This window comes from Leopardus geoffroyi, chromosome D3 (assembly GCF_018350155.1).
Source record: "Leopardus geoffroyi isolate Oge1 chromosome D3, O.geoffroyi_Oge1_pat1.0, whole genome shotgun sequence".
NCBI classification, from domain to species: domain Eukaryota; kingdom Metazoa; phylum Chordata; class Mammalia; order Carnivora; family Felidae; genus Leopardus; species Leopardus geoffroyi.
In genome coordinates, this window is record NC_059339.1 from 56,092,152 (window position 1) to 56,104,264 (window position 12,113).

General features: G+C 40.9%; 1 protein-coding gene across 34 annotated transcripts in view; it reads left to right on the forward strand.

Annotated features, from left to right (window-relative positions):
- The window catches only part of DTNA (dystrobrevin alpha), a 359,261-nt gene that overhangs the window by 324,795 nt on the left and 22,353 nt on the right, over positions 1 to 12,113 (forward strand). For 22 of the 34 annotated variants that reach the window (XR_006707706.1, XM_045458370.1, XM_045458369.1 and 19 more), the window contains 2 exons: positions 8,126 to 8,222; positions 10,014 to 10,034. Coding sequence is in view for 33 of the 34 variants with exons in the window: in XM_045458370.1 (XP_045314326.1) it covers positions 8,126 to 8,222; positions 10,014 to 10,034 (118 nt within the window). In the remaining variant the exon portion in view is untranslated. Of the gene's footprint in view, positions 1 to 8,125; positions 8,223 to 10,013; positions 10,035 to 10,915; positions 12,056 to 12,113 lie in introns of those variants that run through there. The other 12 variants (XM_045458374.1, XM_045458386.1, XM_045458393.1 and 9 more) reach the window with 3 other exon arrangements.

The following is a 12,113-nucleotide window of genomic DNA, read 5'->3' on the forward strand; positions in this document are numbered from 1 at the left end:
CTGACATGCTTGCTGTTTCTTTTTTTAAAAAAAAAAAATTTTTAATGTTTATTTATTTTTGAGGGAGAGAGAGTGGGGGGGGGGGGATGCAGAGAGAGAGGGGGAGACACAGAATCTAAAGCAGGCTCCAGGCTCTGAGCTGTGAGCACAGAGCCCCCCATGGGGCTCAAACTCACAAACCATGAGATCATGACCTGAGCTGAAGTCAGACACTTAACTGACTGAGCCCCCCAGACACCCCTGTTTCTTTTTTAATAGCACAGGCCTATTCACTGAGATTTGGGGGTTTTAAGGAGATGCTGTGTATATTTTATTCTTTCATTTGACACAGTGAAGGGGAAACAGCATTCTTTACAAACAAAATCTCTCACTGAAAAAAATTTGAACTCAGCTCTTTCTAGTTATTTGCACTATCGACAATGTGTTTATGATACAAGTGATCAACGCAACAAACACAGAAACAGCTAAATAAACATCACAGGCTTTTACATTTAAAAATTTACCTGTAACCCACAAAAAAGGAGTCTGATTTTCTCTCAGTCTTGGTCCGTAAAAGCTTCACATGCAGACCTTAAAAAATAGACCTCATACCTTCTTGTTCTGCGAATGAATTAAAACACCTGCTGTTGTCTAGTCCGACACCATAAGACATTTGAGTTTGAAAGGCCCTTAGAAGGTTCCACCCTTGAATTTCAGTGCACTTTTCAGAGTCAGGAAGGTAGAGAATAGCACATGCTGTGCTCATGTGCAAAAGGATGGGGGGTAGCTGTGGGCTTCACCTCAGACCGGCTTAGCACCATGCCTTGAAATGTGACACATACTCAAACCTATGTGTGTAGCAAACAGCACAAACATAAATTCAAAGGCATTGCTTCATAGGAATGTCCTATTTCACAAGGCACTTTTAGTTGTTAGCAGATATGACATTCTTTCCATCTTCCAGTCTCGGTGCCAGATTCCAGGTATATCTTACTCTGAGGGACGCTTTTTATAGCAAGTACAGATGCCTCTTCTCAGAAACCCTTGTCATCATTAGAGCGCCATTAACTTCTTCCAGACAAAATGACTAAATTAAGCAGGTTCTGGGTGGTTATGTTTGGATTTTACCAAGTTCCTATTGATTGTAGTCATGGATGTTTCTGGGGGTTCCATCCCAGCCCTGCTCTTCAGACACATGCATGACAAGGCACCACAGCACATCTGGCCCAGGCTGCAGGCCCTGCCTGCTCTCAGGGAGGCCCCATTCTCCCTCTCTCCAGGCCTGTGCACCTGCCCAGACGGCAGAGCCACCGAAGGCATGAGTTATGGAAAGGAGATCTAGGGAACCGGCAACTTGTGGGGGCTGCTTGATGTGAAAGGATCATGTCATACTTTCAAATAACTAAAGAATTTAGTGGAAGACACAGAAATCCTTCCTTTTCAAACTATATAATCTCTGGTCCTTCCTTCAGGGAGATGTATTAGAAGTCCTTGCATGTTCTACTACACGTCACCCAGGTGGGACGAAAGTGGAAAGAAGGAAAAGGTGACATTCTATATCATTATCCTCAAAGGCATATAAAAGTAAATGCCTGCTCGAAAGAAAATTTGCCTACTAGGACTATGTAGGCCCTCCCAGCTCACAAGCTGTGAGTCGAACTTACACAGAAACACAACTGAATAAACCAATTTGGAAATGGAGTAATCATTCATCTCCACATCTAGGTACCTTGTCTCCTGAAATGTTCTTTATGCCTCTTCCATTGAGTGTCCCATTCTCTGTTGGAGGGATGATGACTAGGAATTTTTCATAAACATTTTCATCAGATCACCTGTTAGCATTTGCTTTCGAAAGTATTTGGTTCCATTTGGGTGATGCCATCCAGGAAGGCATCTTGATGTGCCTGGGTCACTGATGATAGTTTTCCAACTGATACGTCTTCCCTCCTTGGCATTGCTGTCTTGGAATAGACTGACAGTTCTAACCACCCTCCTGGCCCTGACTTGTGGGCATTCCCATATCCCCAACTGAGCCCAAACCCATGCTAAGGAGTCTGTCTCTGTGAAAAACTTCAGTGTTTTGGGTGCTCCCTGTCAGCCGGTGGCCCACGCCTGAAGCTAGAGGCCTGAGGCCTGAGACACCTAAATCCCAACTGCCTCCATATTCTACACATTTCTTCTACCTTGAAGAAGAAGGAATGCCCTCCCTTAAAGGCTATTTCTCTAGATCCTTATAAGCCATTAATTCCCTGGTAAGCATTTTCATGACTTGGAGATTTCACAGATACCCTGACATCCTAGGTCAAGAAACTTGCTTTGGGTATTCTAACTTTTATCCTTTAGTCATTTCAGACTCCAAAACAATGGCTTCTTGCACACTTTGGCCTTTGTTCACACTGAGGAGTGGCCACATGCAGCAGCCACAGGAACTCCTTGGACAGAGATCTTCTCCGTCCATTACAACCTTCTGGTGCCTCTTATTGAGAAACCAACAGGGAAATTTCTTTCAGCTGGGGAATGGATGAGGGGAGACAGGAGCAGAGCTCAGCTTTTCATTAATGCAGTTCATTTTTATCTTAAGAGCACTATGACCTTTCTAAATAATCACATTTTCCTTTTTACATCAGCCACAAGAAAGCTGAAAGCCAAGTTTGCAACCCAGATCTGACAACCAAGTGGGGTTATAGGATAGGCATTTCCGTGTGCTAATCTGACGCTCCCTAGGCACTAAACTCTATAATACACTGTCCCGGGTAATTGCTGTAACAAACCCAGGAGATAGACACTATAATTGTACTCTTTTTATAGATATGGAAACTGAGATTCACAGAAGTTAAATAATTTGCCCAAGATCCCACACAATGAGTAGCACATGTGGATTCCATCTCCTTTTCTTGGGTCTTAGTTATCTCCTGCTGGACTGTTATTACTCAATTGATTCCTGGCCCCTGATCCATCTACACTACTATCAGATTTATCATCCCTCATTTTATTATTCATTTAGTTCATTCAGCAAGTATTTCTAAAACGCAGGATGCCCACAGTTGAATTGAAAAAGATACTGTCCTGGTCCCACAGAATGTGTGGTCCAGTAGGAAAATGACATACATCAAATAAGCACACAAATGAGAATATAATTACAAACTGAGATAAGGACTATTAGGAGTCTTGCTTTTAAGTAGAGACATTATAATAATAAAGATCAGAGCAGAAATAAACAATATAGAATCTAAAAAAACTGTAGAGCAGATCAATGAAACCAAGAGTTGGTTTTTTGAAAAAATAGAGACATTATAATCCAACCTGCCCTTCACTGTGGTCAAAGAAGGTTACCATGAAGAGGGATTGTTTGAGTTGAAGGATGAAGGATGAATGGGAACAGGGATTAAGGGTGGCAGAGGGACTAAAACAGCAGTAAAAGGGTCTCCTGGAAGATAGAGGCCATAGGTCCAAAAACCAAATGGCAGGAGCAAATGTGGCACTTTTTTAGGAAATGAAAGGTCTATAGACCTAGAATGCAGTGAATGCAGTGAATGCAGTGAATGAAAGGGTGTACGGAAAGAGACAGAGCTGACGATGTAGGTAGGGGTAGACGGTGACACTGTGTGGCCTTACAGACCTTCTCAAGGATATTGCTGTTAATCTGACAATAGAAGCCATAGAAGGGGGAAGAACTGCATGTCCAGTCCACACAGCAGATTACAATGTAAAGTCAGGTTCACATGAATCAGAGATCTTACTCCAGCATGGAGATTTACTAGTAACTTCAAGAATATAGGCAACCAAGAGGCACCGATAAAGCAGAGAAAGGTCTGGAACATTCCACATAGTTCCTGAGGTCTTTCCTTTTCTACATTGGGTGGAGTTTTGGAGGGAGTTTTGCAAGGTTATCTAGCAAGCCTTCCTTAAGTTTTTACCACCAGATGGAACTGGACGTCTTCTTCAGTGTTACCACGTGCAGCAATTTGTTCGTATTTTTATTGTACGCTCACCATCGTCGTCTTGAACTTCTTTCTCCTCCTCTTTTGCTCAAGGACAAACACTGTATCCTACTCATTATTTTATTTACAGTGTCTTAAAAGTGCCAGATGGATGGCATGAATGGATAAGCTGCAAAACGATTAAGAGAAAGCTAAAGAACTGTGTTTGCAAAGACAATACCATCTTCTAGGATAAAACATTTATTTAAAACTGTGAAGGAACTACACACTACAAATCTCAAAGAGGAAAAAAAGTATAATTTCTGTATCTATACCTTGCAAAAAAAATAAACACTTTATTTTATACCCCCAAAATTACATTCTTATCAATGTGTATAAAATTATTTTTCAAGAAAACTTGCGGGGCGCCTGGGTGGCTCAGTCGGTTAAGCATCCGACTTCAGCGCAGGTCATGATCTCACGGTTTGTGAGTTCGGGCCCCGCGTTGGGCTCTGTACTGACAGCTCAGAGCCTGGAGCCTGCTTAGGATTCTGTGTCTCCGTCTCTCTCTGCCTCTCCCCCACTTGTGCTCTGTCTCTCTCTATCAAAAATAAATAAAATGTAAAACAACAACAACAACAACTTGCTAATTAAGGTAACTTCGTGTTCTATTAATGAAAAATGAAAGTGTAACCTCTGGCATAAGTCTGGTTTCCAGAGTTGAATTTAATAGACCAGCTTAATTTTTAAATTATTTTTGGGAAATAACACAAAGCTGAATCCTTTTTGTTTTACCATATGATGATACTTTTTTTTTAAGTTTATTTATTTATTTTGAGAGAGAGAGCAGGGGTGGGGCAGAGAGAGAGGGCAGGGGAGGGAGCAGAAAGAGAGGGAGAGAGAGAATCCCAAGCAGGCTCTGCACTGTCAGCATGGAGCCCGACGCAGGGCTCCAAGTCATGAACTGTGAGATCATGACCTGAGCCAAAACCAACAGCTGGATGCTCAGTTGACTAAGTCACCCCTATAGGGATGTATTTTTAGGGGGCGCCTGGGTGGCGCAGTCGGTTGGGCGTCCGACTTCAGCCAGGTCACGATCTCGCGGTCTGTGAGTTTGAGCCCCGCGTCAGGCTCTGGGCTGATGGCTCAGAGCCTGGAGCCTGTTTCCGATTCTGTGTCTCCCTCTCTCTCTGCCCCTCCCCCGTTCATGCTCTGTCTCTCTCTGTCCCAAAAATAAATAAACGTTGAAAAAAAAAGTTTTTTTTTTAATTACCATCATCTCTTATCACAACAGTTTCATGAATGACAGTATATTTTTTTAGCTTTTTATTTTGAAAAAATTTAAGAGTTGTAAGAAAATCACAATGGATGTTCATATATACTTCACCTAGAGATAACAAACATATTACTACACCCTTCTCTATCTCCCTATATAAGCTTATATATATATATATATATATATATATATATATATATGTATATATGTATATATATGTATATATGTATATGTGTAGCATACATATTTTTGATGAGTCATTTTGAGAGTAAATTGCAGACATCATAACCACTAAGTATTTCTATGTATATTTCCTATGTAAAAATCTATTGTCTTACATAACCATGGCACCATCATCAAATTCAGAAAAGCTGATATTATTGTCTCATATATGATCTATATTAAAATTTTGCCTGTTGTCCCAACATTGTCCTAAGAGAAAATAGGTTTTAAAGTACATTCAAGGGGCACCTGGGGGTTCCATCAGTCAGTCAAGCATTCAACTTCAGCTCAGGTCATGATCTCACGGCTGGTGAGTTTAAGCCCCACATCAGTCTCTGTGCTGACAGCTCGGAGCCTGGAACCTGCTTCAGATTCTGTGTCTCCCTCTCTCTCTGCCCCTCCCCCACTCACACTCCATCTATCTCTCTCAAAAATAAACATTAAAATATATATATATATATATATCATATATATTATTTTAAAAACACACGCAAAATTAGAAATTATCAAGCAGAATCTCAAAATAAAAGACATTCCTTTTACAGAGGTATACATTTAGCTCTATGAAAATAAAATCACTACTTAGTCCTTGTTTTCTTGTTCCCACTTGGAACCATGGAAGCTACACCACAAATTTAATCAGACCCATGTTTGGTAGCCACTTACAGAGAAGATTAAATAAAGACATTATTACATGAAATTCTTTTTTTTTTTTTTTTTTTTAATGTTTATTCATTCCTGAGAGAGACAGAGACAGAGTACGAGCAGGGGAGAGGCAGAGAGAGAGGGAGACACAGAATCCAGAGCAAGCTCCAGGCTCTGAGCTGTCAGCACACAGCCTGATGCGGGGCCCAAACTCACAAACTGCGAGATCATGACCTGAGCCCAAGTTGGACGCTCAACCAACTAGGCCACCCAGGTGCCCCGTGAAATTCTTTTAATTGAATTTAATCAATGCATGAAAGAGTAGATGTCATGTTTTGAAAGATTACTACTTATAAGAAAACTGTACAAACAAGTTTTTTTAATTGTTGATTAATTCTAAATTAATACCAGTTAACTTTTCCGCATAGTTTTTAGATGCCTACCTTAGTATTTTTTACCTACAATATTAGAATTTACTGCAACCCTCTTCACAAAGTGCTCCTATGACCAAAAGTCCAAAAATTACAAAACAGTATCTAGAAGAACACTGGAAATACATCAGAAACATTATCTATCCTTCTACCAACCCCTACCATGGATGTATTTGGGACACCATGTGCAGACAAGGTCAAAGATAAAACAGCTAGTGGATTTGTCATTGACGAATATTTTTGAATGGAGTTAAGACTTTCAAAATTAGAATGTTGCAGCCCGGGAAGACAAAGACTAAAATAAGATACCATTAAAATCTATGAAATCATGATGTTCCTTGTCCTTCAGGATTCAGAAAAGAGGCAATTGTAAAAGAAAAAGGAAGGAATGTTCTGGGAGTAAGTAAGCCTTGAATGGCAATAAAAGCCAAAAATATGAATATATTCAAAAAGCGTTGAGGTATGTTTATAAATTTTAAATTCATAATTCATTAGAGAAACCTGAATCAAAGCAAATTAGGAATGTTTCATTTATATCCATAACCTGTGCTCCCCCCAAAATATCTTTCAATTGGATGAGTCATTGACCTAAGTCAGTGTGACATATTCATACTGTCAGTTTTTCATTTCAGAGTCTCTGCTACAGTGCCACTTAATCTTATGCCTGTGCCATTGAGACTAGGCACATCCATTCATACATTAACACATGGTTAAAGCAGTCACACATTTTTTAAATATAAGTTCCAATATCTCAAACTCAGAAGCCTTTGGGGCACGGGGGAAAAATTGTGTATATTATTCACTAATGATCATGAAATAATAGATTTGAAATTGACTTGAAAAGTACACACGTACATCAGAAATACGAACCATTAATATTCTTCTCCATACTGTTTCATTTCTTTTCCCTCTTTTAAAGATATTCTTGGTACCTCTCAGTGTCAATATAAATGATGGAGTATAGATTGTCCTTTGTGGTTTCCATTCTTGCTGACAGTTTAATAGAAGTTCTGCAAAACAAACAAAATTAAACAAACACAAATCTTATAGGTTATTTTCAGTTGGAACAATTGTGTAGGAACTCCTATAAAGTCAAACCCAAACCAGAAAACTTCAATTGACTATAAAAACTCTGTACTATGAATATTTCACCTCTGAAAGGTACCATATTGCATACTAAGAATGGAAGAAATGAAAAATAAACTTTCAAACTCCAATTTCCAAATACTAGGGTAATCAGTATGCCCTTTGAGATTTACAGAAGCGTCCTTTGTTTTGGAAGATCTGTGGGATTGACCTTTTTCGGTGACAGTTTGGTTTCTGTTTGTTGTCTTAAGGGAGCCCAATGGCATCGCACAAGGCCCAGGACATACGAAGCGTTCAGAAAAGATTTCATTGACTGGTTAATTCAGGGTAGAAGGGGGAGTATATCCAAGAGGATTTTAATTCATCTGTGTTTTGGTATGACTTCTAACAAACAAATGTACACCTCAAGCTATAACTGTTCGTTCATTTGACATTTCCCTGCCTGGAAACCACATCAGAGATCAGAGATGCCCTTTTTCTGGCGGTCTACTAGTGTCACAAGACTTGGAAGTGTGATCAGCTCAGTGGGTTGAATGCTGTTCTGATGATGACTACTTCTTTCTTAGACAGCGCAAGGACGAACTGGAACAGAGAATGTCTGCTCTCCAGGAGAGCCGGAGAGAGCTAATGGTCCAGTTAGAAGGTCTCATGAAGCTACTAAAGGTAAGACATTTCAAATAAATATTTCCTAGACCTGTGACTATGGCATTTGTAAAAATCGTTCACACATAATGTGCAATGATTTCTCCAATTACTATATGTGATTTTCCCCAAAATACGGCTTCAGTCCCAGATGTAGGATCTTTTCTTAGATATGTCCAATGATAGCAGTCAGTTATCAGGCTCATTCTTATCCATTTCCTGGAACCAGACTACTGAGGACCCTCATAGGACAACTTCTTGGCTTATTTCCAGTTCCTATGTCCTTGAAAGTACTAAAACTGGATTTATTCAGGAATATTGTACATTTAATAGCTTTGGAGGTTCTGAATAAAGTGAGCAGAAGCTAATGCTTCTGCAAGATGAAGATATAGCCATAATTTGGGAGATTATAGTTTTATTAAGAGGAGTAACTAACTGATCATTTCAGTGAAGTATTTTCTCTCATCTGTGAGGCTTTAGCAGCAAGTCACGTAACTTCCATGACTCTCAAGTACGAACTGTAAACAGGAACACCCCCTTAGCTCTCTGCGGGTAGAGTGTTTAATAAGATGATCTAGGGAAGTCCTCTGCAGAGCGCTGTAACCTGTTAGTCTCACTGGGAAGTGGCCTTCTCCGTTTCATAAACCTCTATCCCCTTCTTCAGTATATACTAAACCACGTGTCAAGTCACAAGTAGGCTAATCATGGTCACATGGCCACAGTCGGCCCAGGAGAGGTGTCAGTGCTAGGTGGTCATCCCGCCTGAGGTAGACAAGCAGAAACCACTGCGGATTGGAACTGTGATATGCCAAAGGCGGGAACTGATACTGAAACTTGCCCGGTCCCTGGGGCAGCTCATCTGTGAGACAGGCGTCCATCCCTTCAGTCCTCGGATCCCTCGCATCCCCGACACACCATCATTTACTGTTTCGCCCTTCCTCTTTTTCTGTCTTTCCTTTTTTTCTTTTCTTTTTTTCATTGCTTTCTTTCTTTCTTTCTTCCTTCCTCCTTCCTATCTTTCTTTCATGTATTTAACAAATATTTGTTGAAACCTACTGTGTCCTAGCACTAGGCACACACTTACATATAAGTGCAACACTTCCTTCTTTGGTTTCCTTTGGTCTTTTTTTTTTTTTTTTTTTCCCTTAGACAACTTCTCCTGCCATCAGTGTTGGGAATGCTTTATCTTCACTAAACAAAATTTACTTTTCAGTATATTAGCCACGTAAAGTGTAGAACTCAGTTTTTGTTGTACTATATATATCAAGACAGGACTGGATAATGGATAACCTCTCACTGTTTCTGCCCTGTTGTCTCATTCGATGATCCAGAAAAGCTCTTTCAGCTTTCCTTTTCAAATATACCAAATGAAGAGGGTCGATCTCATCTTTCCCTTCACTGAATGGCAGGAAACCTTGAAAATAGCCCACTGCTTATATTCCTATAGCTTCTGTCACCACAGCAATGGGGTGGGGGTGGGGGTGGGGGTGGGGGTGGGGGTGGGGGCTTCTATTTACTGTCAGCCATCTTGGCATCGACCTGGCCTAACCCAGCACAGTCTGTTCTATCAGGATGTATAAACAGCAGGCTAGAGGGATAGATCGTGTGGAAAGGTGGATGGACATAGGAAGGAATGAGATGGTCTGTAGTCTCACATACCTAAATAGACCTGGGACTAAAGTCACTGAGGTAGGAGAGGCCACCACCGAAGCCGTGTTGATGTTTCCCCCATCTTGCATTCCCTCACACTGTGTACGCATTCTGCCTGGAACCCTGGGTAACCTAACTGTTATTGATTCAATCTTTCTGTAGGAAGAAGAACTGAAGCAGGGAGTAAGTTATGTTCCCTACTGCAGGTCTTAACTAACTATGGAGGGGCCTGCCATCCTGCCGTTTTTCCCATTGCTTTTGCCTCTAATGTCTGTTCACGCTTCCGTTTGGAAAGAGAACAAAAATCATACTAATTTGCTTCCTTTTCAATGTAGTGCTTGAATTGAGACATATAAAATTTAGCTTTTTTTTTTTTTTTAATAACTGTTACTACTGTGGGCATCAAAAGAAGAGCCATTACACCTTTTAGAAGAGGGGGAAAAAATCATAATGTGTTGGAGACTTTTTACAGCTCCAGGGGTCTAAGTTTCCAACCAGTCTCATGCTTTTCTGGGTTATTGATCAGACCCTTCTCTGAACAGAGACACCCACTCTGGCCACTAAAGCTACATACAGCACTCAAGCTAGCCTCTCTGCATCCTCTCATTTAGTTCAGTTTCCATTTTACTGGAAAGGTGTGTGACCTCTTTGTACAAAAGTCAGCCAGTTACATCTCTCTTCATTGCACAATTACTAAGCCCTGTTCCCCCCTGGTCACCAAAATGGGTTCAGTCCAGGAGAAACACTGTCCTCAGTATCTGCCCATTTCCCATTGTTTAGTTCTTGAGAACAGAAACCCTACCACTGGTTCGTAATAATCTCAAAAGAATGGGTAACTTTCAGCCCTTCTCTTATCACCAAGAACCTCTCCGCTCCGGGAGTTCACAAGGCCCTTGCATACATCTTCTCTGGAAGCAGGAACACTGTGGTTCTCTAACTGTAGTCGCTCAACTGGAACCCTGTGTCTGACCCTGTGGTCCGGTTCAGAGCCATGAGAGGGAGTAGCCTACTCGAAACATAACAATAACAAAACAGAAGCAAAAGAACAGCAACTTTAATTTCAGGTGCACGTACCAAACCGTGTATGACGCTATATCCCATTTGCTGGTATCACCAGGAAGTTTCACATCATTTCCATGGATCGATTAGAACCACAGCCTGTCCAATTTCAACGTACCTTTTATTCTTCTGTATTCTCTTTCCTGTTATTCATTGTGTGTGTTTGTGTGTAACAACGAACGTTTGCAAAATGCTGGACACAGTTTTACCCTTCCTTCCCACGGTCTGTAAAAAAGGAAAGTGTAAAACTAATCTGTAATGTCAGACAATAAAGACAATGTATTACACTATTTTGTATTTTGTGAAAAAAGTTGCTTTACTAAAGTCAAATTTTAATGAGAGACAGTCCCCCTTGGTGAAGGACGCACATTTATAGCCTGTCTAATTGCCCATAAAGGCGTACACGGGGCATTGCTATTGTAGTTCCAGCGCACTTAGATCATGGTAGAGAAAAATGCCTTGCTGTGCTGCTTCTCTGTGCAAACAGCCTCTTTCCTTTCCTGTCTCTTACTTAGCATGTGCACAGAAAAAAGGGGAAAAAGGCTCAAATATAACCTCACACCTAGTGAAGAGAGGGCAATCATCCTATAGTCCATCAGCCTTGCTGAGCCATCTCCCTCAGGGGCCCATTTCCCACCATTCCCCAGGCCACACATTCTTGAAAGGCTGTGTGGACCAGGAAGTTCATAAACCCATGGCTGCAAACAGCCAAACCATGGCAGCATCCATAGAGCATTACTGCCTCCTTTCCTTCCAGCTCCTCCCACGGAGCCCTCAACAGTGGCTGCATCTCTGAAAGTCAGCCCTCAGCTGGGTACCGCTGCCTAGGTTCTAAAGGGCCATCATCGGGAACGCTCAGATGTCAGCAATGCAATGTCTGGGTGGGGAGAGAATTTGCTTGTCTTACTCATTTATTGATGTGCTTGTATAGTCAAGCCTCTTTTCCAAAAGGACCCAAGGCAGCTCCCAACAAAAGACATCAGCAATGACTTCATAAAATAAATATAGAAAGATCAGAAACTAACGAAGAGAAAATGCAAATATGCTAATCATAAGAGACAAGGGTGTTCCTCTGGGCTTTTTGGCAATGAGGCAAAAAAAAAAAAAAAAGGAAAACATAATTGGTGGTTTTATCAGAACAGAAATACCAGTTCTCAGGGGACCAAAATTTCTGTTGGCATAAAATATGAAAAAGAAGTCTTT